The 24,103-nt window shown below is 35.5% G+C and overlaps 2 protein-coding genes across 10 annotated transcripts in view; one reads left to right on the forward strand and one right to left on the reverse strand.

The window, feature by feature from the left end:
- The window catches only part of esn (espinas), a 400,966-nt gene that overhangs the window by 35,880 nt on the left and 340,983 nt on the right, over positions 1-24,103 (reverse strand). The gene's annotated exons all lie outside the window — the stretch shown is intronic.
- On the forward strand, positions 2,824-4,409 carry LOC140752337 (uncharacterized). The gene is made up of 2 exons (XM_073086598.1): positions 2,824-3,957; positions 4,215-4,409. Exons 1-2 carry the CDS (start codon positions 2,840-2,842, stop codon positions 4,393-4,395), a joined length of 1,299 nt encoding a protein of 432 aa, XP_072942699.1. The 5' UTR covers positions 2,824-2,839; the 3' UTR covers positions 4,396-4,409.

The raw sequence follows: 24,103 nt of genomic DNA on the forward strand, positions 1-24,103 counted from the left end.
AAAAGCTAGGGGTAACTCAGGGTATGTTTTTGGGCCATCTACTTTTTAAGGTGACCCTTTGAAGGGCAACCTTCTCTTATTTGGAGTTGTTTACAAGAGTTCTTGTATGTCGAGTGGGGTAATCGAATCAATTCAAATCGTCAAGAGGCTTGGTCGCAACTTACCCATTGCTACTACTATAGGCAGTTATAAATATTACGGTGTCGCCCCACGTTTATTTATTCAGTTATAATACGGCGGGTTATTGAATTAAATGCTCAATTTAAAATTTTAATATCTATGTCGTGCATCGCTACTCACGTGCCTAATATATCTAATTAAAAAGTTGAGGTTTTAATTTCTTTGATACTTATTTATGAAATTTTAAAATGATTGACGACGTGTCGTTGAACTTAAAATAGCGTAAAATCGTATTAAATTTTATTTATTTTCTTTTGTTTCTCTTTTCAGTTCTTATATTAGTAGTAGTAGTAAGTAGTGTATTTTATGATGGTAATCTATAATGCTTTTTTGTCATTAAGTTTATAAATTGCCATGATTATCTATGTAATACAATATTTATTATTTCCAAATTTCGAATACTCATTAATTCATGTTATTCTTTCAAGATAATAAGACGTACAATAAATTGCATAATATAATAGTTTCACACTGGTTCAAGTTTACACGAATGAACTTTTACCACGCACAAATAGTATCAGAATAATTATATTATATACAACAAAAAGAAATAATAAAATGAAAATAAGGCCAAAGAAGCAGACAAATAGTAAAATATGACAGCAACAGAACTTGTAAGGGTGTCGGGGTAGTTTTTTCCATGAATATTCTATGGGATGATTAGCATAATCGTATGACAACCTGCGAACGTGGCACAGGCGTGTCGTCACCAAAGAAACTAATAAAAATGCAAACATAACTTTGAAAATTAAATAAAAAAGGGCACAAAAAGAGCGTGTTGTGACGATGTATTATCTAAATAGGTTGTATAATGTCGATGAGTATGTAATTTTATGCGCGGCGTTTATTTTCGGTAATTTCGTTCGTAGATAACCATCAGTGATGTTTTTTGAACTAAATTGTTTTAAAGTAGATAAAATATTGCTTAAACTTATACCATCGCTATCAGCAATTTTTTATTAACGTAGCGTTTTTGAATTTCTATCTGATAACTATAAAATGCTTACGAGTGCTTACGATTTCTAACTTTCTCGATCTAACTAAAGCTTGTAATAGAAACGTATATTAATCTTTATTAATAACTTTATACAGATACAGATCACAGTTTATTTTAGATACAATCAGTTCCTCCTGAAGGATCAAATTTACCCAAAACATTTCTTGTAATCTAACTGCGTTTTATTTATTATTTATCTGGTGATCTCTCGTTTATTTACCTGATTGTGTTCTTTAGAGCAGCATTTCGGAGGCCACACACCTCAGCCGTGCGGAGGTCCTTAACTTGATCACATTGTTTCGTTGTCGGCGCATTAGGACTTGAATGTCTTTATTTACATTTTGTTTTCATCTAAAAAATAAAATTTATTGCCCACCAGACGTTTTTGGGCCATCCCCACTCGGATGTTTGCAAATGTACGTAGTGTTTATAAGAATTATAAAAAGTGGCTTTTATGTGTGTTTTGAGAAGCGTACACTACTGCATATACATCTTCATCATCTCTTTTAGTAGAGCTTTTAGGCATTCGAGTTCTTTCGCGATGTAGTACTTAACAATTAAAGCGATTGTTAATTTGTAAGAGTTTGAACTTCAAGAAACTCACTATAACTGGGATGTCGGCCCTTCAGTGCTTTCGCTGCGTTAAAAAAGGTCGCTTTCTATTAAGTATTCATCTATCAAAAACAAAAAATATATGTTGTCATATTGTGTGTAACTGACGTTTGTGTCCCTGCAATACAATAAATTTTTGTGTTATAATTTTATTAGAAATTTATAAATTAAGATAAGATAGAACAGTATACTATACACCCAATGGATAAAAGGAAAGAGATATTGTCAGATATCACTTGGGCAGACAATATTAAAAGTTATAAGAAAAGCGATGAATTATTAAGACATAACTATTACGAAAATGGTGCTACTCACAATAGGTTCACAAGTGAAAACAACTCTGTGATAACTCGTTATAAGTGTAATGAGTCAAATGAACCAATTTATTCTTCTTCTCAAAGTATATGCTCACGTCATTTAAAAACACATACGTATCAGAGTCCTTTTCAAAATGAAAGTAGTAAAGATTCAAATATAAGACGAAAACGTAGCAATGAAACGAAAATAAGCTTTAAAGAACCTCTTGAAAAAGAACTTCGTGATGATTTACACAGAACAACTCACGAAATGAATTATTCTGATAAATCCACATACTGCCGGCCTATAGTTAATCTTTATAATGAACAGTTTCTATACAAAACAATGGAGAAAAACAGTAGACTGAAAAGACTTGTAAGGGAACTAATGATCGCTCGTCAAAAAGAGAAAGAAACGGAAAATTGGAATAACTATATTAATGAGTTACGAAGAAAACATGGCACCGGCACTAACATGAGACGTGCAACTTCGTTACAGTACGTGCCTGAAGGCTTTGTTACACCTGGGACTATCGAAGACTACTACAATACAAAATTTACCTGGCAACAGTCCAGGCCTTGTCAAAATTTACTTCACGATTTATATAACGCACACGATAACTTTTGTATGAGACATCCATTTGATGAATACTATGAAACTATACATGAATATGATCCACCACCTACGAAAAAGTATGTTCCATTTAAAACCAATCCATTTTGTTATCCTACATCATCCCAGGGCCGTCTAATTATGTTAGAAAGAGAAAGACAAAAACGGTTGACAAAACAGAGATACAAACCATTTTGTAACATCATCAATGAAGAAAATAATCCTGACAATACCGAGAATTCTTTAAAAATGACAATAAGAAATCACAAAAATGTTAGAACGGGCAAAAGTGGTTTTGTATCGAATAGCAGGGGTACAAATACTATGTTAGAATCTTCCTCTACACACACGAAATCTAACTTAAATTTAACAAATGAAGATGTAATTGTAGATAAGAAAAAGGCTCGTCAAGTGGTCTCAAAGAAAATATGTACAGATGAAATATACGGAGTGAAAATACTACAAGAAACTGCACAAAGCACTGAAAATATTTGGAAACCGAATTCGTTAGCTTGTATTGAAGAAAAACTTGATAATTTAATACATTCCATTAATAGTTTTATCGTTGAAATGAAAACAAAGACATATCCACGACTAAATAACATTGATTTACCTATAAAACTTGGGAAGGCAAATGTAAATATTACAAAAAGTGATAGTTACGGCATAGGAAAAAGGGAGAGAATTGTATGTGGATTGGTTGACAGCAGTTCTCAAAGTACTAGATATTCATCAAAAGTAAGTTCCGATAGATTTAAGCACATGGATGAAAATATAATGAAAATGAATGATATACTTTTAAAAGAAATAGGCAGGAATAAAGTAAGTATTCTAAAAGACACATCAGTCGGCGACACATATTATCCTTGTTCTGTTCAAATCTCGGTAACAATACCAACTAAAGAAATGTCTACGGAGGTAACAAGATCTTTATCTAAAGCAAAATATAACTCGGGAAATAACATTGATGTTATAGAAGAAATAGATCCTTCTATCGGAAAAAATAGACGAATGGCGATAGCAGTTAACACGGACCCTCTCAGTCTTTTAGCTTTATTGAAGGTATCTACAGAGGAGACGTTAAGAAGATTATTGTCATACGTCCCAAGCATAGACTATTACTATTATTTATCAAGATTACAGAGCTCACAGTCTAGAGCCATCGAATCTCCTTTTATCTGTAATATTTGTGGTGCTGCATTTATGAAACCTTCTGAACTGAGCGACCATATCCAGAAACATGCATTGGGAAAGACTAGGTATTTACTATATAAAATTATTGCATAAACTTCGAGTTGTAATATTCCATGCACTTTTGAATTGTCTTTAAATGAATTCTAAATTACTTAAATAGTTGTTAATTGTGAGTAATTAACTTTTTCCAGATCTTTATTAAGTTCTTCCTAGTTTGCAATACACGATCTCCAATAAATATTATCAGTGTCAACTTAGAGATTAACTTTAGATAACTATATCAAATATTAAATTCTATTCTCTTCTATCATATATGTTTCAGGGACTGCTGTGTCTGTCGCCACGTGTTGGACATGCCTCGCCGACGTTCTGGTCTGTTCAAGTGTCAATACTGCGGGCAGCGGTTCACAAGGGCGTACTGCTGCGAGCTGCATCAGCAGTCCTGCGCCAGGCGGCTAGGCATGCCGCATGATATTGCATCCAGTTTAATGTTGTTAAGATAACTAATAATAACACTCTTTTTATAAAGTTCTTGAGAAATTCTTACGTTTATTCACAGAAGAGCTTTATATTTATCTCTTTAGTTTCATTTTATATTTGAAGTATCGAAGTTTTGTTTTCTTTAATATATTTTCTATCCGTCTTTCTACCTGTTCTTATTTATTTTGCTTTTTGCCTTTTTATATTTCATTAATTTACATTTCAAAGTATGTTTTCAATTTTTATCCTTACTAATATTATAAATCCGAAAGTAACTCTGTCTGTCTGTCTGTCTGGTTGTCTTTTCTTCACGCCTAAACCACTGAACCGATTTTAATGAAATTTTGTACAAAGATAGTCTGAGACCCGAGAACGGACATAGGATAGTTTTTATCCCGGAAATCCCACGGGAACTAGGGATGGCGATCTAAGATAGATTAATTGGAGAATCGATCTTTTGGACCAAAAAGTCGATTATTTTAATCGATACCCTTACTAATATAGTCTGAGACCCTAGAATGGACATAGGATAATTTTTATCCCAGATAGCGATCTTAGATCTATTAACCAGAGAATCTATCTTTTTGACCAAAAAAGTCGATTTTTTTAATCGGTCTCCAGTAACGGATCCTACCAACGTTTGTGGGTCTTTTGGCATACTCTAAATAGCCATGAGTTTAAAAATATCAATTCTTGCAATCGGAGACGGTTGCAACATTATATTTGTTCATATAGTTTTATTAGGGTTATATAAGGGGTGGCGATTCTTTCCGGAAAAGATCGATTCGAATCGAAGTACAATAAATCGATTCACAAAAAAATCGAGGCCCTAAGAATCGATTCTATCTTCGATATTTTTTCGAGGATAGCGAAAAAAAAGGTTATCAGGATCAAATAAGCACTGAAATTATGTATCCGTCAGCAAATCCTTACTTCCTTACTAATCCTTACTAATATTATAAATGTGGAAGTAACTCTGTCAGTCTGTCTCTTTTTCACGGCTAAACCACTGAACCGATTTGAATGGAATTTTGTACAAAGATAGTCTGAGACCCGAGAAAGGACATAGGATAGTTTTTATCCCGGAAATCCCACGGGAACTACGGATGGCGATCTGAGATCGATTAATCGGACAATCGATCTTTTGAACCAAAAAATCGATTATTTTAATCGATCTCCAGTAATGGATCGATTCAGTAAATCGATCTTTCAACCCAGAAGATCGAAATTCGATTTTTTCATAATTTACCTACAGTTACTTTACTTATCCATGTTAGTCTATTTATATAAAAATGAATATCAATATACATTTTATAAAATCGGAAACTATGCATTTGATCTTATATCATATCTCTTATCATATCATTCTTCTTCTATCTATCATCTTATAGCATATTATATCTTTAAAAAGCGGGCGAAGCCGCGGGCACCACTAGTATCTCATATATTGTTCAAGAGTATTGCGAATGGCGATATTACAGTAACAATTTTATTAATAACGTTTTCCTTTACTTCTTACATCATTATAAAATTCAGTGTCGTGTCCAAATTTTTTGCCGTATCGACGCGGGTGGACAAAATCTACGGGCACGTGAAAGGATAATTGGGCACAGAGGTAGGAACATTGTCAATGGTCCTTTTGTGGCCGCCGACACATCCATCACGCTTGTTTGTCAGCCCATAGACGGCCATTATGAAGAAATAGGCGTAAAATTCTTGACGATACGTTTCAATGCTGGTACGTAACATTATGTGTAATTATGTTCGGTTTACGGGCAACGAATAGAGGCACAGTTGCGAATGATTCGCCTTTAATGTATTTGAAGGTTTGGATAAATGTAATCATATTTGTATTGGGTGATTTGATTTTCGCCAGATGACAGACTATCTACTTGATGCTATTTGAAATTATTGGAGGGGAATTGGCTTATACAGACTATGTCGCTTATAACTATGTAACGGTTACTTACTAGAAATCGGTTGAAAAATCAAAATGTACTGAACTGTTTTGTCTTTCCCTATTTATGTATCATGGCAATACTCCATGGCATATAAAAGGTCGTTTATTAACTAAGGTTATATCTTATTACTATTAGTGTCTGTTTAAAATTCAACCGAAAAACCGTTACAAGCCATCTCAAAATTAGAATCTATCAATTTCGCCACGTTACATACAAAATTGAGTTTAGTCCGAAAACGCAGCTTCAACACAAAATATCGTCAGTTTTTTGTCAAATTGTAAACCTTTCCGAGAACAATTCATTTAAGATTCAGCGTACGGTACGTGTCCGTGGATATGAACGCTGTTTAATTTGTATACCGTTAAGTATTAGCTCCGGCAAGATCATGCTGCTATATTTGTTTAGGTGAAACTATAAGTATTGTTATAAACGGACGTGGGAAGTTGAAGATAAAGTAATGCAAAAGTTCGAGCCTCCGAGCTTTTGGAGTTTCTCTTTTATTGCTGCTAGCGGCCGCGGATGGGCTTTGTTCTGCAGATTTGTCTACAGAGTTGCAGGTAACGGTAAGGTTTTTGATATGAAATTAAAGGCATTTTGATTGCAAAAATGAGTGATTTTTGGTGATCACTGGAAACTTACTTCGATTAAAAGATTATTCGCAGCTTGCATGATACACGCGCTGATCCAATTAAGAATATTTATTTTTCAGCAAACAGTAGTATTACACTTGATTTTAAAAGTATCTTCAGCGTTTCATTGATATCTAGAACTGAGTTCAAATTTTTATAGCATAGTATACTATTTTAGCAAAGTGGTGTTCAATTGATGATTATGATGACATATTCAATTGCACACCTACTTTGCTAAGCCTAAAGACTAACTTATAATGCTTTATTAAAATCTATATCTTATCAATTCTTTCTAGTAAGAATACAGCAATCATCACCACTGTTGTCAAAACAACAATATGTATGGCGATGGGGGCTTTGCAGTCCCAATTCCACCTTAATTACAACTGCTAGTTAGTCTAGTTACAAACCATTCTAAAGTTCAACATTTTTGCAAGATTCGGAGATAACCCGTCTTTTATGAAGAGACTAGCTGACCCGGCAAACTTTGTATCGCCTCAAAATCTATTTATCAAATATATTTCATATGATATAGAGCATATGTTACTCGTAGATAATATAGCTTTCGAATGGTGAAAGAATTTTTAAAATCGGTCCATTAGTTTTTGAGCCTATTCATTACAACCAAACAAACAAACAAAGTTTTCCTCTTTATAATATTAGTGTGGAAAACCCGTCTTTTATGAATCCAAGTAATAAAATGTACCTTTTTGTCATCAGGTTATCTTTACAAATGTTTCCTAATGTTCTATTTATCCAGCCGGTGTGAGAAATTTGTCTAAAGCTGTTTTTTTGCATAATTCTCGGCGTCTACAAAGCGAACAATTTGCATTATAATTACACCGTGACTGACTCTTGTTGAAGGCATTGTAATATCAAATTAAAATAGTAAACAGTGGATAGTTTATGTGGGAATTCAATAACTGACAAGGATGCAGGTTATCTTCAGTTTTCATAAGTATGTGTTGAATTTTCAAGATATTTTGATGACTCTTATTCCTGTGAATGCAGACATTCGTGCCAGAATATATTTTTTCCTTATGACTCTTATGAGAATAGGGTAAAGAGATGTGATGGGATACCTGATGGCACAAAGGGACTGTAATAAGTCTCTATTATTAATCAGTATAAAAAAACTGTAAGTGATCGTGAAAAAAATGCTTTGATTTGATCTGATTAACCCGACACTATCCGATCATGATCCAATCCGATTTGATTGACATAATTTGATTTGTAATGTTTGTTATACATACCTAATTATCAGAAACAATATGCTGATGTCCGATAAACCGTGACAACTACAAGCTTTCGAGTCCTTCGCATCTATAATCGACTGATCTATTTAGAAGCTTTACGGGCATTGACCACTACGCTACTTGTAACCCAAAAAATGGCAACAACTAATTTTCGAGAGCAATTGAACAAAAACGCGAAAATAGCAGATTAGGACCTCGATTACTTGGCCAGACGACGTCCCCGTCACGGTACTCGGACGTGAAATGCAGCGACGGCGCCACCCTCACACTGATTGTAAAATATAGAGATAGACTACTTGGGTAGGAACAGTATGCACAGGTGAGAACACACTAAGCGCGGTTTAACGCGAACTGTCATAATTCTTGTTCAAATGGAGCGAGCTTATATCGTAGTTTTAATAGTATTCTTTCTAACGTTAATATTAAGATTAGAAAACGCTTAATCAACCCACGTAATAGTAAGACGTGGTCACCGCAACCAACATCTTAAACCAATTTCTTAAAGAAGAGGTTCTACCTAAAACTGGACACAGATTCGTCGCTAATCCTGAGGATTAAGATATAAGTCAATGTCATAATTCTGAAATCTGCTGTAAAAACTAGTTATACACCATTAAGCTGCAGTATGCACAACTAATTCGCGTTTCAAAAATAAGTCGGTCTGAAATAGCTATAGCATATCTGCACGCACTCTATTTTAATTATTACTCAACGGTGCCACCTTACTGGGACACTTGCTATTTCGGAAAATACACAGCACCTTAGCTATATTAACCGTGAAATTATTTAGAAGTATCGCTTATCGGTAGTACTGCCTTTCCTAGTATTCCAACGTAATTTTGTTATGTAACTATCTTATGGACTCTATTAACTAATGTATTAAAAATGATATTGTACCTTCTCCTTAAAACGTATTTTAAATGACGTTCTTATTGATGGATTTTTGATAATTGGTTTCGATGAATTACTCTTTTTGATTTCAACTTCATTTTCTTTTTATTTATATTTAAGTAACACTTTTTTTTATCGTAAAAGAAAAATATTAGCAAATCTATAAACTTTAAGTGTTTAATACCTAAATGGAACAATTTTTATAATCAGCTTTTATTTATATTTAAGTAACACTCGTTAATCGTAAAAGAAAAATGTTAGCAAATCCTTTAAGTGTTTAATACCTAAAAAGAACAATATATTAATAATTAATTAATTTCAAATCCAAAGTATGACGGTATTATCAACATCGTTTACCAAACTGACTCAGCTTATAAAAACCCCCACAGTGTCACTTAACCGCACCTGCCGTATTTTACAAATCCCAAAAAAGTTGTATAAAACACAAAAACAAGAATAACCTTTAGAGGTACGGATAACCAATATTTATCATTCTAATCGCACATTAATACAGACGGGCACCTTGTGGCACGCGTTGGCAATCTTATCAATTTATTTGTCGAATACACTCACTTTATCATGGCTCCTGTAGTTGCGTTTGTGATAAAATTATCAACGCCACACGCATACAAAAAGCAAATTTACGTATTCAATTAATTTGTGGTTTTGTTCTGTTTTTTGATCCGTGACTCTGTTCTATGATAACTTAAGAAGGATGTCATTAAGGTATATGATCGTTATAAAGATGATTTTATCAGATTTATAGGATATTGTAGGTTTACGATCTAGAATGAGTCTTTCCTGCGAAAATAAGGGCATAGGATAAATAGGCTTTTTTAGGTCCAAAACTTGTCTAGAATTAGATAATATTTTAGGTATAGGTTTACGATTTGCAATGAGTCTTTCACGTAAAAATAAGGGCATAGGATAAATAAGCTTTTTTAGAACCAAACCATAGCATAACCTAGAATTAGAGAATTGCTTTTATAACTAACAATCAATTTAGAAGAATTCAACGACACCTTATGTGTATCGTAACGTCTATCGTAACGTCTCAAGCAAGATTTACTCTCCCCACTCGGGTAAATATTGAAAAACGGAATATACAAACGTAATCAACAGGAAAACGTATAGAACTATAGACCAATAAACATTGATTCATTTTTTGGACCTCCGTGTCCACAGACCTTACGTTTATTACGGTTTAGAATATCTTAATTTTATTTCGGGTCGAGGACTGGTTTCGTATTGTCGCAGAGAAATTATCATGTAGATCCTGAGATGCGTTCATAATAAGATCCATTTTTTTCGGAAATTGAGATACCTTGTGGACTTGTGGCAATCTTATCTTTTTATGAGATGCATTTTGTCCCTTTCTTCTTCTTCAAAAAAAATAGTATTTACTAATTTTTTTGAAGAAATTAAAAAGAAATTAAATTCTAAACTCGTCCAAAAGATTAAATTTGATAATTTTACTTTTGGATTTCTTCGTTTACATGGGAGGAACTACCTTCAGACTCCTGGTGTGGCTGAGCAAATAGTATTCGTCTATACAATTCGTATAACGTACATATATCTACCGTAAAAGAGTAGCAAATGTCTACAAACTCTGTTAGTATAATCGGACTCTGCCACAGGTTATCAATCAATCTATGTAATGTTTTACTTCCCAAAAATCGAAGCTTTACAATTTCAGTATACAAATTTCATTCTTTGATAAGCTAAAATTATATAGATTGAATATAAATAACAGACGTCAATCCGAAACTTCGAGTTTCATCGATTAGCCACGTCAAAACTTTTCGTCTTAACCGAAACTTCGTAGACAGATTGAATATTCAAACAGCTTCAGACATACTAAGGCTCCATACGTTCGGATACAATATGGATATGGGATACATTGTTAATATGAATGGTAATATTATGCAGGGCCGAGAAAAGATGAGTAAGGCGGCGTCAGATTGTTATTTGGCACGATATGAACGCATACATTTGGGATCGGCTATTGCTTATTAAGCGTATGTTATAAGGGTGGTAGAACCTTTTGTAGTTCATCTGTAATGGCCTTGAGGCTTACATATTTCTGCCTTAGCAATTTTGTAAGCTGATGTTTATTAGTTTGAAAGGTGTGGGCCTCTACAATCTCTACATGTCTCTACATACACGACGCTCTTAACATTAACCCTTATGGCTAATATTTTTGACTTTATAGGTGGGAAATATACTCGTACCTATGAAGGGTTTATTGTTAATATCCTTGGTGCTCTGTTTTTGTGAACGAAGGCAGTAATTTACGTGCGTTTCATAAGCTTGCAGGACTATAATTATTTGTATTACCTAACAAATGTGGGGTTATTTACTACTCATAGTACTCTAGGTACAGATAATAATACTATTCACTTAGGAAAAAATAACAATATTTATTAATTTTCCACAAAAACTACTGCTCAAAATGCATTCGAAACAACTAAATTGTCACACAGCGCCATCTTACATCAACACAATAAAACCTGAGTAGCAGACATGACAAATGCCCAAAGAAGCGGACAATTGACCAAGAAACCGTCATATCCGTCAGTTTAACATAAATATAGCGTAAGCCAGTCTGTTTCCTCGGTTTAACGGAAACCCATGCAAATGCGGGCGCGGCACGTCGCTGACGTCGGCGACGCAACCAGAATAGCCTGAGTACACATTATCCATTACTAATTTACAACTGATACCTTTGAAATTGGTGGGATAAAAGTGGCTTAAATTAAATTACCGAAAATATATTGGATGAAGATTGAATAGCCGATAATAAAGATGCATAAAAATGATTTGTCCGAAATATGTTGGCGTAAGATTAAATGGCCGAAAATAAAGTGACCTATAATAGATTGAAGTAAGATTGTCAAAAAATAAGTGGTTTGTTTGTTGACGTCGACGAAGCAACCAGCATGAGTACATTACGAATTACAACTGATGCGTTTGAAATTGGTTGATAAAATAAAGTGGCTTAAATGAAATGGCTGAAAATAAAGTGGCCTGAAATAAATTCACTCAAAATAAGTTGGCATTAGATTAATTGATCGAAAATAAAGAATCTTAAATAATTTGGCCTGGAATAAAGAGGCCTAAGATTAAATAATTAATAACAAATTGGAGTAAAACTAAATGTTCAAACCATTTGAACGGTAAAAAAGAGTGTTTTATTCGCTGATGTCAACTGACGCGTGGGGAAAAGCTTTGATAGATATTATGAATTACAACTGATACGCGTTCGAAATTCGTAGACTAAAATGAAGTGGCCTGAAATAAATTGTCCGAAAATATATTGGCGTAAGATTAAATGACTGAAAATAAAGTAGCCAAAAATAATTTGGCCAAAAATAAAGTATAGCCTAAAACAAAGTTGTTGACGACAGTCGTCGAAATAACCTGTCGCTCGTGTATCAGCACCCTAAGATTCATTAATATTTATTTCATACAATCTTCACCCCATCGTGGCATGACAACAAAAAATAATTTAATTGTTACATTGTTTTCGACACTGTTCTGATCGGCTGATCGTCAGCTGACGACCAATATCTGGAACAATGGCGGATTACTATTTGTGTATCGTTTGTTTACAATTCAATCGACCATTGTCTCCCAATAGTGCTTGTGCACTCACTGACATGGATTTTGGAGTTGATGGTGAGATATCTATAGTTATTAGGTTATCAGTGGTAGAACAAGTGAACCACCGACATATTCTAGCGTGAAGTATTTTCGTTTCGGTGGAAGGGTAAGGATGCCGGTTTACTTACTCATACACATGATGTGACTATCTTGGTCTATTATATTTCTATTTCTATTTAATATTTAGATTCATTTTATCATTAATTCATTTCATCATTGTAGCACTTGCTTACAGCAAATTACAGTAATTACAGCTATTATAGTTATCAGCTTCAGCTCAGTTAATCATTTTTAAAGCAGTCGTTTTTATAAACCTTTTATGAACACTTTGATTTCCTATTAATCGTACCATTTAGATAGTTGTATACTTATTGTTCTTATTCGGAATAAATGATGGTTTTCTTACTTTAAAATTTAGTCCAAAAGTTTTCTTAGATGTTTTAAAATTTAAAACCCATATTAACTTGGTCTAGTTTATTGTAATATGTAGTAGATAAGAAGTAAATCTTATCAGTTTCACGTTAAAACAGGCAACAAGATCGTTAAAGATGAACAAAATAATGAAGATTTTAAAAGTTAATAGCAATCTTTTATCCTGTCGAAAGCGTCAAGATTAGTGAGTATCCCACCAACCGAGGCGTTATCTGTCGAAATTAAAAGGATAATGAAGAGTGGTGACCACCGCACCACCGCGCCGACGCCGATAAGGGCTCTTGGCGCCCTGTGGTATTCGTACACGGAGCTAGGTTGGAGGCTGGAAGGGGCTCCAGTTTTAATATGAAATTTTTATTTATTACAATTACTACGAGACTAAATAAATTTAAACTAAACTAAAACTACTAAGAAAGTGCTTTTAAAAAGTTAAATGGAGTATACAATGGAGGAATTATATGTTATCGCCGAAAAACTTAACAGATGACTGTGTTCCTTAAGATCATGGTAATCATGTTGTTAGAACTCAATTCGATTTTAATGTATCAATTAGGTATTTTTAATGCAAATTATAGAAACGTGGATCTTTTCGTAGAATTTCCTGCAACCGGATTATCCTACACCTATAATTTATAATACGCACATAACTTTGATAGATCAAAGGCGCGTGCCTGGAAATCGTACCTTTAGCTGTTCGCTTGAGAAGCTGAGTTTCTACCACCAAGCTATCATCACTTCTCTATTTAATAATGTATATCAATATTAATATTCAGTCCATCCAACGTTTTATCTACCATAGATTGACATTTGACAATTTACTCATACTAGACATTATCTAATCGATCTTGGTAGACAATTAGATAGATTTTTTATTGATAATAGGTAATATGGTATAGTCCGCGCCAAACTGCTAGTCCGCTCTGAAAGTGTTGCGAGCAGGTGTAACTGTAGTCATACAATTTGCTATGGCAACGCGATTCATTACCACGTTTTTATTAGCTTGGGTTGTATCTATGTATGTATGTATGTAACGGAATCTTTGAACTCGATTTTTACCCACTTTGAACGGTTCGATTAATTTAAAATTTTGAACGATTATCAAGAACCGATGACAATACACGATTTTAATAATTTTATCCCATTTTCCTCATCAGGATCGTCAGGAATCAGGATTAACAATTATCTTTGTGCGATTTCAGCGTGGTATCATTATTTCTATATTCAGAGCGGACTAGCAGTTTTACGCGGACTATACATACATATCACTTCCAGTGCACATAGTGTGCGGTGCGGTGATTTCGGTGGAGCACGGGCGCTCGGCCGGCGCTAAGCGAGAATCACTGTATTGTGTTCCCCGAACTGACCCGCTCACGGAGTAACACAGTGATGCAGGTGGATGCGGCATTTTATATCTATGAAAATCTAATATTATAAAGAGGAAAACTTTGTTTGTTTGTTTGATTGTAATGAATAGGCTCAAAATCTACTGGACCGATTTTAAAAATTCTTTCACCATTCGAAAACTACATTATCCACGAGTAACATAGGCTATATTTTATATGAAATAGGAAATATATTTGATAAATAGATTTTGAGGCAGTACAAAGTTTGCCGGGTCAGCTAGTAAATTATATTGAAGTGTTAAATTATAATGTCTTGCCATAGATAAGTATAGATATATTAAATGGCTCAAACGGCTGACACTTCTGTCAGCCATTTAATGGCTGTCATGGTGTAATTTATGCGGAACAATGCCGACATACACAGTTATGTGGTGCAAAAACACGAAATCGAAGGAAAAGTGCGGAGTAATATCGTCTCATTCGTAAATGATTTAAAAACTACAATTTTTTTTAATATTTTTTAAACACGTAAATAGATGACAGTGACAGTTGCAATTGCCAAAACTGGTTACATTTTCTTGTTAGGAGTTAGTAATCTTTACTAATCTATTTGTCTTGCATATAAAGTGTGTGTACCATGTTTATACGGTACTAATAACATAAATTACATTTATTAAATTTGTATGTCTGTTTGTTTGTATTGGTTCATCTCTGAAAGGGCTGAACCGATTTTGACGGAACTTTCACTGGCATGTAGACGATGTTATAAGGAGTCGACTAGTAATAAGGACTTGGTTACTTTTAATTAAGAAAAAGAAAGACAGTAAATATGAAATCTCCAGAGTAATTTTTCAAACTTTTAAATATGGATGAAAGTAAGGGGCACAGACAGCTCGTAAATAATCATTTTGCAGTTCATTAATAATAAAATGTAATAATGTTGTACAATGTTACATACATTAAGGGCTAATTGAGTGTAGTGACGAAATTATTTGAAATAATTTATTGCGCAATTATGTTAATTACACGTGCATCATAATTGAAGATCTTGTTGATGTTCATTCTTATTACTCATTTCATTCATTTTTTTGCGTGCGAAGTCTATACTTACGATAGGAATCTAATCTAAATATATAGAACTCAAAGGTGACTGACTGACGTAGTGATCTATCAACGCACAGCCCAAACCACTGGATGGATCAGGCTGAAATTTGGCATGCAGGTAGATGTTATGACGTAGGCATCCGCTAAGAAATGATTTTGATCAATTCTACCCCCAAGGGGATAAAGTAGGGGATGAAAATATTACTTCGTAACGCGAGCGAAGCTGCGGGCGAAGGCTCGTTATTAATATAACACATCTTTAAGTATTTTAGCATTAGTAAATGACCAAGTCAGCTTAAGTAATCAAAAGGCTTGCCCTATAATTGTTTGAATATTTAAATGTTTAGACTTGGACAAGGTCCTTCTTAGAATATTGTAACAAAAACCGCATCGCCGCATCCAATGACCGAACTCTCTTCATACTCACGTACACATCTTGATCGGAATGTAACACCGTCGGACAAAACAAACAAAAACAAAATATCGCCGCCTTATCAGATGGGGTGATAATGAATTGACCCATTTAGTCACTGAATCACTCATTATACCTCACCGATGTACCCCAAAAACACAGAACCACCTAAATTAGAGCCTCGACAGATATGCTACTCTTAGTACCGTCGATCGATGATTTAGCTTTTTAGAAGCTAGAAGTTAACACGTTTAAACGCCGATCGCAGCTGCTTTTGGATGATCGATGTAAAAAATGAATAGAAAAACGCAATACAGCAACAATGTAGTCGCAAAAACGCGCGTTCATACCGCGACTGAACGCAAGTCGCCGAAACGCATCAGTGACGCAATCGTCAAATCGCTGCTTAATTAGATGAAGGTGGTAGAACCCTATTTGATTCGACTCCGCCACACCTATTTCTGTCTATTAAGAGTAGTGTTAAGCGCTGCTGTGTTCTGGTTTGAAGTGTGTGGTGAGGGAGACATACTTTTCCGAGGCGTTCCAGCTTAATCCTCAAGGGTAGCGGCGCATCTGCGGCCGACCTCAGGTACTAACATGTAATCCTGCCTGGAGTTGATTACAGATGTCCATGGGCGGCAGTAGCCACTTACCATCAGGTACTATTATATTGAAAAAAATAGCATGTCTGTTAACGCCGATATACGCAGAACCTAAACCAACCAAAAATGTTGATTTGCGAATACTTTTTATCCCTCGAAGTGTTTGTTTAGATAAATTATTGGTTTATTAACTTTTTGGAGCGCCGCTGAGGTCCGAATCGAATTTGGTAAATTTAATCCGATTAATAACTGGCAAAGGATAATTTACGGCACAATGTCGGCATTAACGTCTTGTTTGAAAAAATATATATTGTATTGGAATTATATCTCTGATATCTTTATGAACAAATAATTATTTTATTAATTTAACGTTTTTATTATTGAAATGTTTATGAACTACTTGATAGGGGTTTAATTTCATTCCACCAGGGATAAGAGAGGTAGCTAAGCTATGTGTGAAATCCACCAATATGATTGCTTCATTTGAATTAATTGTTTAGTTTAGCTGAGCTCTGGTAACTAATCTATATTTATTGTATGGCGGGATGAAAGCCAAGTACTGGAGCTATGGGTGCCAGCTATGCGACACCCATAGCTCCTTAAGTATTTTAATATAATATTTTACTAGCTAAGATTAGCTTATATACATTTGTAGTTTGACTTGGAAGTAGCACACCACTTAGCCACCTCGCAAATATCTGGTGGAAGGGCACCCAATATGTTATAATGTAATATTCTAGGTTCGAGAGCAATGCCGAATAAAAAAGTATCAATCCTAATTTACTCATAGCTACTAAGATGTCTTAGTTATGAATTTTATTTATCTAACTATTAAGATAACTTAAAATATGAATTTTGTTTATATATATTTTTAATAACTCGAAAATAACAATAATGTTTTAGTCTTCGTCCTTCGTGTCAAGCCCGCCGACGTCGTGACCTAATAAAGCTCGACCAATAACATCAAATTATACCCCAAATACTGAACTGTTACCGTGCGGCTTGCGGCTTGCGGCTGCGGCATTAAGAGTTGGTGAGTTTTTAGTTGCTGTACCATCGTGACTTCACCGCCATCTAATTTCCTGCATATTTTTATTTTTACCAGTCTGTCTGCTTGACTACATGTTGCTGCGGTAAGCTGCGTTTAAAGCACTCAACTACCTATAGACATGCAATGTTTGAAGGCAACATGACAAATCTAACATGCCAATGAAATTCCAGGCGTTCTAGCTTAGACCTCAGGGGTAGCACCGCATCTGACACCAACCTCAAGTAGGAATATCTAATCCTATCTAGGGTTGATTACAGATGTCCCTGCGCGGCGGTAGCGTCTTACCATCAGGTGGATTGCATGCTTGTCTGCTACTCCTATATTACAAAAAAGTGAGAGGCGTAGCCACGGTATTTCCTATTTAGCCACTCCGACTTCTACCATATAAATAAATATTCGTTATAGAGGCCGGTAACGCAGGCCGCAGCCGCATGTCGCATTCGCATGCTGCAGCCGCAAGCCGCTGTTTTAACAAATAATAATTGAGGTCGTAAAAAGGCGAATGCGTGACAATTTTTCGTGAATACCTCGATAGCGTGCCTAGGTTTATAAGCTGGTCATTTCCTTTGGCGGCCCAATAGATGGAATCTTTTGCATACAATTTTGGATTTCGGTAACGCTAATGTTTGGGTGGTTAAGTAGATTAACTTCACTTATATTTCGTATCGTAATTGTAATTTACGTATCGTGGCTAGTAAATTAGATAGTAGGGTTAATTTATGGGTTCGTTTGTAGAGGTATTTGATGTTAACGTTAAGAAATAACTTGTACTAAAAAATAAGTTGCAAGAATCTACTAGTTTCACCCAGGAGGTTCTTTTTATAGTACAGGAGAAGCAAGCGAGCATGCAGTCCATCTGATGGTAAGTGGCTACTGCCGCCCATGGACGTCTGTAATCACCACAGATAGGATTAGATATTCCTACTAGAGGAAGGCCACAGATGCGGCGCTATCCCTGCGATCTAAGCGGGAACGCCTCGGAAAAGTATGTCTTCCTTACCACACCCTCCAAACCAGAACACAGCAGCGTTTAACACTATTGTTAATAGGCAAATTATATGTAGGTGAGGCAGTGGTGCCGCCGGAGTCGAACCACAAAAGGATCTACCACCTTCTTTGAGGTGTTAGAACCATATGTGGTTCGACTCCGGCGGCACCACCGCCACCACTATTTCTACCTAATAACAACAGTGTTAGGCGCTGCTGTGTTCCGGTTTGAAGGGTGTGGTAAGGGAGAGAGACTTTTCTGAGGCGTTCCAGCTTAGTCCTCAGAGGTAGCGACGCATCTGTGGCCGACCTTAGGTAGGAATATCTAATCCTATTTGGGGTTGATTACAGATGTTCATGGGCGGCAGTAGCCACTTACCATCAGGTGAACTGCATGTTCGTCTCCTAATCCTATATTATAAAAATAAAAAAAAATACCTTCACGTAGGAACTTCATACAGGTGGTGAGCATCTAACATAAGCCGAACTCCATACCCATTCGCTATTTCAATACATAACATCACATATGCCCATATAACTGGTACACAAATTAATTCCTAGGCAAGTACTACAGAATACTATAGCAACAGTAAGTACTTCACTCAAGAGTTTATTGACTTGTAATTTGGCTCATAAACATGATTACCGAAGGCCTACCTCAATCAGGATTGGCTACAATCAGCCTATTCAGAGGATTCAAAGGAAATTATGTTATTTTTCAGAGTCACGTTGTAGAGTACGTCTTGTTATGAAATTCTTGGAAACGTAGCGACAACATCTTGAAATTGCTGCCAATTACCTTTTATGTATAAGCAAAGTACATTACTTTATATGTTTTTACCTCTTATAGTACTAGCTCGGAGTTTGTCTTTATTCAGATCTTACATAGGCGTTACTCTAAATTCTGTCTAAATAATGTATATGTTTTTAAAGTTACGAAATTTTAGGACGAGCTCGGTTCTAGTTCACTACAGTGAAAGTGGTAGAACCCTTTGTGGTTCGACTACGGCGGCACCACCGCCACACTTAATTCTGCCTAATAAAACCAGTGTTAGGCGCTGCTGAGTTCTGGTTTGAAGGGTGTGGTAAGAGAGATATACTTTTCCGAGGCGTTCCAGCTTAGTCCTCAGGGGTAGCGGCGCATCTGTGGCCGACCTCAGGTAGTAATCTAATCCTATCTGGGGTTGATTACAGATGTCCATGGGCGGCAGTAGCCACTTACCATCAGGTGGACTGCATGCACGTCTGCTACTCCTATATAAAAAAAAAACATTTATCATGTAAGTGAATGTCATTAATTCTTAATGAGAAATAAATATATAAACCCTATTCATGCATTGCTGCGCACGTTAATTTTGACTCGCTTTCCGAAGAACCGAAAGCAAACCGAGATTCGGTATAAGATTCAAAAAATTCACTTGACCTCGCATTTCTCACAACACCATCAGTTCCCATAATAGAATGACTACCGGAATGGCACGAATGCAACAATGGTTCTCCCGACCGTGAAAAGCTTACGAAAGCTCCGTAATCTCCGTAATTACGCAAGCACCGCCCGTGACACAGGTGGAAGCTCCGATCGACTGTGAAATGGTAAAGATAACTTGATTGAAACTTTGATATCTGTTTCGTCTGTTCGATAAATTGATTACTGTTTTATTTTATAGTTTCACTAGCTGACCCGGCAAACGTTGTGTTGCTATATAAATAAAAAATGTTAAGGGTAAACAACCCTTATCACTTAGGGGTATGAAAAATAGATAGTAACCGATTATCAGACCTACTGAATGTGCATATAAAATTTGGTAAAAATCGGTAAAGCCGTTTCGGAGGAGTAAGGTAACTAACATTACGACACGAGATTTTTTTATATATAACATATTAAACTTGTGTATTGGCGTAATAAATGGACGTTAAGTCTTACTAGACATTTACGGATAGAAGTATAAGGTCCCTTCCCGACTTTGTACTCAAATTCGCGAAAAGGGACCATAAACTTAATGTTTTGGCGAATACTATGTCTGTTGTTCAAAGAAAACATATTACATACAAAATATAATTTTCCTGACAATTATGACATTTAAAAAAAAAGTTAATGAGCGTGCAGTCCACCTGACGGTAAGTGGCAGGCCAAAGACAACGCTAATTAATTACAGACAGAATTGGAGTTCGGAGGTCGGCTACAGATACATTGCTAAATTTGCTACCCATCAAAACTAAGAACGCCTCGTATGTGTCTCTATTGGTAATTCAATCACAAATCACATTTAGAGGTAGTAGAACTCTTTGCGGTTCGACTCCGGCAGCACCACCGCCACACCTATTTCTACCTAATAACAGCAGTATTAAGCGCTGCTGAGTTCCGGTTTGAAGGGTGTGGTAAGGGAGACAGACTTTTCCGAGTCGTTCCAGCTTAGTCCTCAGAGGTAGCGGCGCATCTGTGGCCGACCTCAGGTAGGAATATCTAGTCCTATCTGGGGTTGATTACAAATGTCCATGGGCGGCAGTAGCCACTTACCATCAGGTGGGCTGCATGCTCGTCTGCTACTCCTATATCATAAAAAAAAATCACACATCTATTCATTAGGTGCAGGTGATAGCATTAAAAGCAATAGAAACGTTATATCAAAAGGAAGTACCTACCTGGATCCCGATACACATACTTACGGTCACAGTGTCAGGTCATGTACTTACCTGCAACAAAAAACATTAGCGAATATAACAAAGGAACACCAGATGGCGCGCAGATCGATTTAAGGCGAAAGGTGCACAACGGTATTGATTCGAGACACGTGTCGTGGTATAAAAACATGTCATCACATATGGTTGGTTGGTCTCTCGTTTGTGTACTCTATGGTCTCGCCTATGTAATGTATTTTGGATGAAGAAAGATAAAGAAGATTTTGCATTATTTTAAATTGTTTTGAAACTTTCGCCAATCTATTGATTTTTTATAATATAACTAGCTGACCCGGCAAACTTCGTGCCGCCTCAGAATCTATTTATGAAATACATTTCATATTTACTCATCTTTTAAACCTTCACTGGACTTCCACAAATAATTTACTTAACACCAAAATTGGCCAAATCGGTCCAGCGATACTCGAGTTTTATCGAGAACAACGAACAGGAATAGGTTTTTATATATATAGAAGATTAGAAAACATGCATGCTATGCGCCTGATGGTAAGTGGTCTCGTAAAAGAAGGGTTCTACCTAAAGCCTATTACAGATGCGTTACTAATAAGCACTAAGATGGTCGCCGTGTACGTACATAAAACTTTTACATTGAAATTTTGTAAAATTTCATTTGATTCTACATGGTTATATGTTATAGTGTAAAGATAATTGTATGTGTATTCTCGTTTGAGGAAGGCTCCTAATTTCACAGTTTAAAAATATATACCTACTATCACACGTATGGTAGGAAATTATTGTCAGACAGTTTATCGGGTATCCTCACTTTAAAAGAAATAAAAATTGTTGATAATTTAATCGCTAACTTATGATTATATTTTTTTTTATTTCACGGTCAAATGCGCGTGTGTTGTCTAATTAGTGAAATAGAAAACAATATTTATATCAATTTCACAAAGCACCATGTTTTACCATGTAACAATCAGTCATAACTTGGCTTTATTTAATATAAGTCCGCGATAAGCCTGCCAGCTCAATCTTCAATTACGATTAGACCTGACTAGAGTGGCACGTGGCCTTGTGGGTCATAGCCATCTGGCTCTACTAACGACCGCCACTTAAGGTACTTTGGGAAAGTAATTTGCTATCATAATTATTATTCGAATATTACTTTGAATAAAATATGTTAGTGGTCGGATTTTCTTATAATAATTCTTATTTGTTGATAGAGAAAGAGTAAAACAGGAAAATCAAAACTGCACGTAGACGTAATAGATAAAACATTAGCTAGTCATTGAGGAAGTGTCGCATACCCATGAGGAAAACTATCGCATACACATACACATGAGGTAAACTAAAAATAACTGAAAATTATTATAGTAAACAACTTACTAGACTGTAAATAGATATAAGTCTAAGAATTAGATAGGTTAGGTCCATAGTCTGACGTAACAAGGGCATTTTATATATCGAGCACTTTTCGGAAATCTAAATATATTCATCGTAACTGTTAATTCATAATTCATAAGTATATAATCTGGAAGAAATACTTGAATGTAAACATGGGTTCGAAGGTGGTAGAAAGCTTTGGTGTTCGACTCCGTAGGCACCACCGCTATATCTATTGACAGTGTTAAGGACTGCCGTATTCTGGTTTGATGTGGGTATGGTAGCCGGGAGATTTTCTACCTTACCCCTCAGAGTGTTTGTGGCCGATCTGAGGTAGGATTACTGTCTACTGTCTGGGGTTCACTACAAATACTCATGGGTGGCAGTTGTTAACTATCGTGGGGACTCCATGCTCGTTTGCTATGTCTATAATGTTTGAATCAAAAAGCGTGTCTTGGTTAAGAATGCCTTTCAGTGAGGCAGACATTCATTTTTCGTTACTTCTGAATTTAACTTTGTGGGGTGCAACGACAATTTGACAACGTTATGCCTGGAATACAACCCCATCACGCGAGCGCTTGGGGACTCTAAAAGCTTGAGATTGTAATCAACCGTAGTATGAAATCGCAGTTAGTCAGACGATCAAAAGTTTCTGTAGGGAATTATAAAGGACTGTTACGATTCAATTTGAGTAAGGTTGTGTTGCACTTGTCTATGTGTGTAACTATGTCATGACACAGGCTCTTGCTAAAACACTTAAAAATGAAATAGAAATAAAAGGGGGGAATACAAGCAGTACATTTAAATACAAGTAGGTGCCTAAGTGATGTCATCTGCTATATTAAAATGTAAACAAAACCCAAATAGATTAAAGGTCTTCATTTCAAGATATCCTTCATACAAGTTGGAATGTCTAATGTATCTACCATATACTACAAAGCAGAACCTTGCTGCATTATCTCTTCAGAAAGTATAGATACATGTGACGGCAGTACCTTCGTAGTTAAGTAAAAAATATTTCACTTACTATTTGATATATTGCTTTATTGAAAACATAATAAATTTACGATTAAGGCAATTTTTTTTCGTTGCGATACGATATAGAAGCTTATGCGATATTCAATCATTTCGGAATAAATAAAACTAAAATTGGGTACCATATTTTGTAGTCGCGTGACGTTAAATATTGCATCGTTCGAACTCCGAATGTTCGTGGAAAATTTGAACGAAAAATGACGATTGTTATTTAAGACAAATTACTTTGAGTAAGAAAAACTACTTAACCTACAACTTTATGATGATAAAAAGGTTCTGTCGATAACGTACGTGTATACAAGGTCTAAATACCGAGGGACTGGACGAAGTCGAAAAACA

Source organism: Epargyreus clarus, unplaced genomic scaffold (genome assembly GCF_041222505.1).
Source record: "Epargyreus clarus isolate Ecla_fem2 unplaced genomic scaffold, WU_Ecla_fem_2.2 ptg000024l, whole genome shotgun sequence".
In the NCBI taxonomy this organism is placed as follows: Eukaryota; Metazoa; Arthropoda; class Insecta; order Lepidoptera; family Hesperiidae; genus Epargyreus; species Epargyreus clarus.

What these genes read in the sequence shown, in the direction of transcription:
- LOC140752337 (XM_073086598.1), top strand. Translation starts at nt 2,840, where the DNA reads ATGTTAGAAAGAGAAAGACAAAAACGGTTGACAAAACAGAGATACAAA. An exon ending in CATGCATTGGGAAAGACTAG is followed by an intron (nt 3,958 to 4,214) that starts GTATTTACTATA and finishes TATATGTTTCAG; the next exon opens with GGACTGCTGTGTCTGTCGCC.